The 8,934-nt window shown below is 35.6% G+C and overlaps 1 protein-coding gene across 1 annotated transcript; it reads left to right on the forward strand.

The window, feature by feature from the left end:
- Nucleotides 1-1,946: 1,946 nt before the first annotated feature.
- Nucleotides 1,947-7,406, forward strand: LOC112702771 (uncharacterized). Its single transcript, XM_025753946.3, has 3 exons — nt 1,947-2,612; nt 3,064-4,177; nt 6,756-7,406. The coding sequence occupies exons 1-3, from the start codon at nt 2,113-2,115 to the stop codon at nt 7,044-7,046; spliced, it is 1,905 nt and encodes a 634-aa protein (XP_025609731.1). The 5' UTR covers nt 1,947-2,112; the 3' UTR covers nt 7,047-7,406.
- Nucleotides 7,407-8,934: the final 1,528 nt, after the last annotated feature.

The following is an 8,934-nucleotide window of genomic DNA, read 5'->3' on the forward strand; positions in this document are numbered from 1 at the left end:
TGTGTAAGGGAATGAAGCCTAGTGGCTTAATGGGAGTGTCCCCTATTCTGAAGAGGGTGTCAGGGTAGGTCCTTAGCTCTTTCTCGTCCAATCCCAACTTGTCAAATGCTGGTTTGAACAAGATGTTAGCTGAACTTTCTTAATCCACCAGAGTTCTGTGTAGATGAGCGTTGGCGAGAATCATAGTGATTACTATCGGATCGTCGTGCCCGGGCACAATACCTTGTCCGTCCTCCTTGGTAAAAGAAATGGTTGGGAGGTCGGGCCCTTCATTCCCGACTTGGTAGACTTCTTTCAGATGCATCTTTTGAGATGATTTGGTCAATCCTCCTCCCGCAAATCCTTCTGATATCATATGGATATGTCGTTCGGGAGTCTGCGCGGGTGGACTTCTTTGTCCGTGACCTTCATCATATTTTTTTCTTTTCTCATGATTGTCCGACCTTTTCATGAGATATCTGTCTAGCCGATCTTCCCTGGCCAGCTTTTCTATTACATTTTTTAGGTCGTAGTAATCATTAGTAGAATGTCCATACAATTCATGGTATTCACAGTATTCATTACGACTTTCCCCTTTTTGTTCTTGATTGGTCGCGGGGGAGGGAGCTTTTCAGTATGGCAAATTTTCCTGTAGACATCGACTAGGAAAACTCGCATGGGGGTGTAAGAGTGATATCTCCTAGGCCTTTTGGGCCCGACTTCTTCCTTTTGGTCTCCGACTTGTTCTTGATCGGGAGCCGCCGTCCGAGTTTTGTGTTTTAAGGAATGATGGAAGTGGTACCTGCAAAGACACTCTGATGCCTAAGTCAGCAAGGGGTTCAACAGGTTTTTGAAGATATTAGAACTTAGGTTTACCTGAGTGCATCATTGTATTTATAGGTGATGGACCAATAACCACCATTGAAGTAGGTCCACTTCTGATGGTGGATAACCGCCCCTTTATCTTTGGGTTGTTAAGATCACTCTTCTAGAAGTGGGTGAGAGATTTAAGGAGGCCATTACTTATTTGAATAAGGGTCACCCGCCAGCTCTTGTCGAATCTGACCTCTTTGGAGAGGTCGGATGGATCAATGAAGGCCAACCCTTTGGATTGGGCCTTTTTGGCTTAATTGGATCTGACCATTGTGTTGAGTTAGGGTATGAACAATATCTATTAGTATTATTTTTTCAATAAATACTTATAATATATAATTGTATAATAGATATAAATTAATTAATAAATTATTAAAATTTAAAAGTAATAGTTATTTTGTTATAAAAAAATAAAAATACTTATGATTGAGTAAAAATAATAAAATATTTATTATTTTTGTTCCATATTATTTTAGAATGATTTGATTATTTTTAAAATGTTAGTGAAGATATGTATTTTAAATTATAATTTTAAATTTTTGATTATTTTATATTTTTCTATTTACGTGAGACTGGATCAATTGGTTTAACCAGTGACTCATTGGTTAAACTAATGACCCAGTAGTTCAATTGGTTCAATGACCGGTTCAATTCCGATAATTATATAAAGGTAAAAAATTAGGTGCAGTCGACTTCACGTAAAGTGGATAATTGAGATTCATCAGATAATTTGACTGATTTGACTAAATTTTCATCTAACGACTCTCAACTATCAACCTCACGTAAAGTCGACTGCACCTGAGTTTCCACCTTATGTAAAATATTTTAAACTTTTTAACACATTAAAATTAAGAGTTTAATTTTGATGCACTTAACGTTTTATATAGTGGTGCAATTACAACTATTTTTTTAGATGACTATTTATACGGTCAATATAAGAAATAGTTATTTTTGTTAATGTGACGTTATGTGATTAAATACACCTCGTTTATATGGATAATGTTTTAAAATTAAATTCTAAAATTAAACTTTTAAATTTTTTTTTATGAAAATGGTAAAATGGAAGTATCCGGCGGTTACATAGCAAAGAACATCATTATTGATTACGCAAACATTTATTGCAATTCAGAACAGTTGTTGTCACTCCCCACACACACCCACCACCTTCCATCGCCTTCCGACTCTCACTTCCAAATCTCACACTCTTCTTCTTCCAACACTTTTCACATCACATTATTATTATTATTTCCATATCCAACAATGGCTGCAGCATTAGAGTGCTGGTCCAGCCGCGCCACCACCACCACCGAGGATGACATGGTCGAGCAGGTCCTCATGCGCTCCCACCAAAGATCCGAAGGACTCACCGCACTCGATCCCCCCTCCTCCTCCTCCTCCTCCTCTTCCTCTTCCACCACCGCCTCTTCCACCAACTCAACCAAAGACTCCAATAATTCCATCGTCCATAAGAAGCTTCAGAAGCTCTCACGAAACGTTTCCGAAGCCATTGCGTCACTTAAGAACACTCTCAACATTCAAGACTCCAATACTACAAGGGACCCACTTTCTTCTTCTTCTTCTTCTTCTTTCTCTACTGCTACTACTACTACTACTACTACGAATTCTTCGAAGATCGAAGGGTCACGGAAAGTTGTGTGGGGCTGCGTTGTTCGAAACCTGACTCAGCTATACCCTGGAAGCCAGTTACCGGAGAAGCTCATGTCCAATATTCGGAAGCACTACGATTCGTTGCCACTCAGGTTTGAACTGGAATCCAATGCTAAAGTTTCGATCTTTTCACGGATTCTGAGAACCCCATTTGCTTGATCTGAATCATACCCCTCAAGTCTGCATTTTTCACAACTTGGGAACTTCAAGTGAAGTAAAACGAGAAATGGGAGTTTCTCAATATTTTTCTTCCCTGATTTTTACACTTTCTCTTTCTGGGTTTTGTTTGCTTCAATGTTATAAACTCTCTCAACTTCATTTATTTTTTTCATTTCCTTCTTCTGCAATTCGGGAACTTCAAGTGACCAAAAATGAAAGGATGGTTTTAATGTTATAAACTCTCTCGATTCAATGTTACTATGTTAGAACCCTCAGAATTTCACTTTTGTCAGAACGTGGGAACATCCAGTAACCAAAGATGAATCTTTTCCGCCTTCATTGCACTTTATCTTTTGTTGATGATTTGTTCTGTTATTTCCACAGCTATGCACAAGCTGATTTTGATATGAAGGATGTGTTTCTTCACATCAAGCTGATGGAACAAGCATCAGCCAGTGACTACCCTGCCATCCTGATTCAAGAGGAGAGTGATGATGATGGTGGTGGTTGTGATGTAGTTAAAGGGTCTGTGTTGAAGCTCACTTTTGCTTGCAACTCTCCGATCTCGTGGCCTGCAATGTCTAGTGCATTGGACAGTTCATCCATTTCCTGCAAGAAAGTTCAGATCTTTGAGAAGAAAAGTTTCACAATTGGGATTGTTCTCCTTGTTGTTCAGCAAGGTCAAGAGAAGCTGGTGAGGACCCGGGTCGAAAATGCTCTCAGATTTGCGATGAAGAAGTCAAAAACCAGTGCTGTGAAGCTCCCCTTTGGGCTCTGTGGGTGCCAGGAAGAGATCTCAAAAGGGAGATCAGAGCGTGGAGAAATTGAAGAAGATGGTGGTGGGGATGCATCATCATGCTATGTGATGAGGGAGTTTGAGAATTCAAGCCAAAAGATTCAGCTTCAGGTTCCATTGCCTAGTTCATCTTTTGTTGTGTCAGTGGATGAATGGCAGACAATAAAATCAGGTTGTAATGAGATTGAGAAATGGGTGTTGAATTCAGATAATGTTGAGTTTTTGGACCAGATTGGACCAAATTCCTATAAAGGTTTCTACAATGGGAAAAGGGTTGGCATTGAAAAACTCAAGGGGTGTGACAAAGGGAATGCTTATGAGTTTGAGCTCCGAAAAGATCTTCTTGAACTTATGACTTGTGGCCACAGAAACATTCTTCAGTTTGTTGGTATCTGTGTGGATGATAATCATGGTTTGTGTGTAGTTACCAAGTTCATGGAAGGTGGTTCTGTGCATGACTTGTTGCTGAAGAACAAGAAGATTCATGCTAAGGATATTGTGAGAATTGCAGTTGATATAGCTGAAGGAATCAAGTTCATGAATGATCATGGTGTTGCTTATAGGGACCTTAATTCACAGAGGATCCTGTTGGATAGACATGGGAATGCATGCTTGGGAGACATGGGAATAGTCACTGCTTGCAAGAGTGTTGGTGAAGCAATGGAGTATGAAACTGATGGATACCGGTGGCTAGCTCCTGAGGTTTGCTCCTATTCATTCTTTTTTTTTTTCAAAGAGTATATACCCAAGTTGGTCCTCAACAAATTTCAGATCAGAAATTTTTATTACTTTGGAAGTCCCTATGCATTACTTTTGTGGGACAGTTTAGTCCCTCTCTGTCACTTACAATAAAATGTTTTAATATGCGTATTGGACAAATAAATCTTTAACAAATTTTATTATAAGGCAATTAGATCTCCCAACAAATACCATTATAAGACAAATTAGTCCTCCTTATAGAGGGGTCAATCCGTCCCGAGGAACTCTAAAGTAATAAAAATTTATTGAGGATCAAAATGTCCAATTTGAATTTTTTTTAGATACTGATTTAGGTGTAAACTGTTTTTATATTTTAACACTCATTTCAAGTTTTGGAAGAAGAATAATTGTTGCAATCATGGTAATTTGTGTTACAAGATTGTGTTCCATGGTCCTATGTAACACTGTATTGTATTTGCTATACACAGTCCGCATTTTTCTCCAATGCTTTCCATTTTGGGGGTTTAAATAACATTTTGGTATCTATAAAACTAGTTATTTACAACTTTTGGTCCTACTGTCCAAAAATTTTCAGAAATAAGTAAAATTAGTTGCTATTATCATTTTCTGACCAAAACAAGAGAATGACCAAACTCATAAATAGCTAATTTTACTAGGATAAAAGCATGTTTAAACTATTCTTTAAAGAGAAAATTAGTTAGAGAATAGGGTCTTGTCTTGTTACCTGTCCTTTGCCTTCTTTAAAGAATAGGGTCCCTCCTTTCTCTATGGTTTGACACATAGACACCTAATATAAATACACATGCATGCTTTTAAGGTAATATATAGTAATTGTAATGGACTAATGGGTGGGGGAATCTGCTTTTTGCTTTTAACCTTCTTCAGAAAATCTTTTGACACGTAATGAACCAATGACAGTGATCTGTTTCTGAAAATAGTGTGTGAAAAATTTGTTACTCGCTGATTTGGTCAGTAAATTCATCTATCACTTTGGCATTAATAATAATAAGTTTTTATGTTTGCAACTTTTAGTTGTAGATTGTCACAAATAAATATTAATCAAACCTTGACATTTTCTTAACTTTTATTTCTTATTTGTTCTAGTTTGTTTGTCTTCATATATATTAAAATATTCAATGACAAATTCAAGTCCAAGGCAGTTTAGGCTCTTTTACATTTTTGTCTGCTTCCTCTCTTGATGGACTTAACATTTATATATATAAACACATGAAATGACATACTAGATGTTCATCTAGAGAACAATTTAGAGCAAACTTTGACTTGCATTGTCTCAAAGCATGTTGTTTATATCCATTGTATTTGAAGCATTAAAAGGAAACTTTGTCACTTTGTACTAGCATCATTGTTTGAGCATGCTTAATATGACTTTAATACTTTTGTTTTTTGCTTTTACTTTATCTAAGCATTCGTGTATATCATTAGACAAATCAGTGTTAGTGTGAAACTAGGATTAATACATACCATAGTGGAGTCATCATTTCCTAAGTATTTAACATGATTTTTGTCCTAGTATTCTACCTTTTTGATTGATAAAACTACTCAGAAAATAACAAGTTAGACTATTCATTCGTTGAGAAGAGGGAGGACTACATCATAATTACCCGTTTTGCCCTCAACTAGATAAACTATACTCACTAATCATATGTTTGTAACTCCGTACTGGTGATGTATTTGAATGATCAAAACTGACCATAGAATATACTGGTTGGACTTTAATAAAAAAGATAAAATAAAATAATAATAATAATAATAATAATAATAATAATAATAATAATAATAATAATAATAATATTAAGAAAAAGTTAACATATAAGAAACCGGTTCTAACCGGTTTATATACAACTATAGGGTTAATTGTACTACATTGTAAATTTATTTTCATTTAGTCGGGTCAGGCAGTGGGAACGGTCAAGTTGGTGGGGCGGCCGGTGGGGTCGACATGCATGATCTCTTGATAGTTTTGGAAGAAAGAAGACACTGTTTTGTAAAACTAGTTTTATTTGGTTTTAAACCAAACCAAAGTGCAAAAACTGGTTTTTAATAAACTGGTTTTTACAAAAAACTGTAGTTTCAGTTCAGTTTTTTTACTTGAAAAAACTGGTTTTTTTATAAAATTGTTTGGTTCAATTTCAATTCAGTTTGAGTGAGAGAGCATGTAGACATTTGATTTCTTAGTACAGATTATTTTGTGTGGTTAAATTTCACTAAATTCCTTTAAATTTGAAGATAAACAATATGACACATGACACCCCTCCATTGTTAAATTATACACATGATACCCCTCCTTGAGATTTCATGGCATTTGGTGTCATGTTCTTTGTAAAATGTGACACTAACTTCTCATGATATTGACATGCTTTCTAAGAAGGGAGATCAAGGTAGGTATGACAAAGTACAAACCAAGAGGTGCCACGTGCAAAATATCACTTAATCTTAATTTACCCTTTTATCTATTCAAAAGACTCTTAATATGGCATGATTAATACGTACTCCCCATGCTAACCTGTTTCTCTTTCTCTCTTTTACGTGTTGGAAACAGATAATTGCCGGGGATCCTGAGAGTGTGACAGAGACATCGATGAGCAATGTTTATAGTTTCGGCATGGTAATTTGGGAGATGGTAACTGGTGAAGCAGCATATTCAGCATTCTCACCTGTTCAAGCAGCAGTTGGCATTGCTGCTTGTGGCCTTAGACCTGAAATCCCAAAAGACTGTCCACAAACACTCAAATCAATCATGACAAAGTGCTGGAACAATATCCCTTCGAAACGCCCTCAATTCTCCGAGATCTTAACATTGTTGCTGCGTCCAAATAACATCAATAGGTAAACAACAAAAAGTTGATCGGTTACATGAATCAAACAATGTCATTGCGCCTTTTCACTGAATCAATAGGTAAAAGGGAAAAAGGTCCATATTTACGATAGGCCTTTTGTGGAACCTAAACTGTTGATATAGCACTTGATAACAAGTTTGCTTATATAGAAGTAATGAAGATGTAAATTTTTTAGGTTCTTTTGCAATCTTGTATTCTAGCACCTTCACAGCATCATCAAGAAAACCCTGATGTGGGGTGTGGCTGTTTCCTTCTTATAAATGTCTCTGTTCAATTGACATTATCAATATACACTATTTTCACCTTTTTGTATTTTGAAATCTCAATGATGGAAAATGTTAGAGTACAATTCATGTTGGTGTGTTATGATGATTCCTATGATCGCATTATCCTTTGGAAAAACTAGGGTAATTATTTGTACAAAGGAAGAGTAAATTCGATATTGCAATCCATTTCTTTGCAAACATTTTCCTTCTATTTTATGCATATGTCAATTTGGAGATCCAAAGGTTATACAACTCAAATTGGTATCTGAAAGAATTGAATCAAATATTAAGTGTTTTTTTTTTTGGTAATAATCAAATATTAAGTGTTATTACCTAAGTCATGGAATGATGAATTTGACTCATGACTGTATTTTTCATATATCAATGAGACATATGATCTTTTGAGAATCGGCTTTACAAACACTTTTTTCGGGATTATTTGAAAGTAAAATTATCATATTGCCTTAATCAATTATCGTTACAAATTTATCCTTCTTTCGTTTATGTAAATCACTACAAGATCTACGGTATTTAAATTTTGTATGAAATATCTTGTGACCTACAAGATCTACGGTATTTAAATTTAGTAGTTTGAATTGTTAATGAATTACACCATTATAGGCTACAAGTTATTAGCCTCCCTACAAAAAACAAAAAATCCACGGCTATACGATTTAAGATGAAAATATCTGCATAACTAAAACCCTGAAGTTTCCAACTATTTAATAGGAACCGCATCTAACTAACATAAGGTTGGGAAAACTAAGATTTAGATCAGAATCTATGTAATAGTGGAAACACTAAAAATAATTTTTTCAAAACCTATGCGACTAAATAGGCAACATTAAAAATATTTCAAACAGTAAATATAATGGCAAAAATTAAATAATCAAATATCGAAATTTTATCATGAAAAAATCCTCACAAGAGGGACAAATTTCTCTCTTGTCGACTCAAGTGAGAATAGGCTGCTCTATCAAGCTCGCCTTCTCTTTGCAAGAATCAAACTTTATTGCAAGTAAACTCGTAGTCATTATATCTGAACTATTATCATCAGTATGGATTTTCTCAAGTGCATATGACTTCATCTCAAGCGCTTGACGCTTCCAATGATATTTCACCTCTATGTGTTTCAATCTAGAATGAAACGTCGAAGTCTCGCTGAGATGGATAGCACTTTGACTGTCACAAAATAACACAAACTTCTCTTAATTGATGTCTAACTCTTGAAGAAATTTTTTCATCCACAAGAGTTTCTTAGAAGTTTCAACAACAATAATGTATTCTGCCTAGGTAGTAGACAAAGCAACACATTTCTGAAGTTGGGATTACTACGACATAGCTCTCCCTGCAAAAGTCATCATATAACTAGAAGTAGACTTTCTTGAATCAAGATCCCCAACCATATCCGTATCTGTGTAACCATCCAACACAGGTTGACCATTCCCAAAGTATAAAAAAATTCTGAAAGTATCATTAAGATATATGAGAATCCACTTCACTGTTTGCCAGAGTTCCTTGCCAGGGTTAGAGAGAAACTGACTAACAACTCCAACAGCATGAGCAATATCTGGCTTGGTGCAAACCATAACATACATCAAACTACCAACTGCAG

This window comes from Arachis hypogaea, chromosome 7 (genome assembly GCF_003086295.3).
Source record: "Arachis hypogaea cultivar Tifrunner chromosome 7, arahy.Tifrunner.gnm2.J5K5, whole genome shotgun sequence".
NCBI lineage: Eukaryota > Viridiplantae > Streptophyta > Magnoliopsida > Fabales > Fabaceae > Arachis > Arachis hypogaea.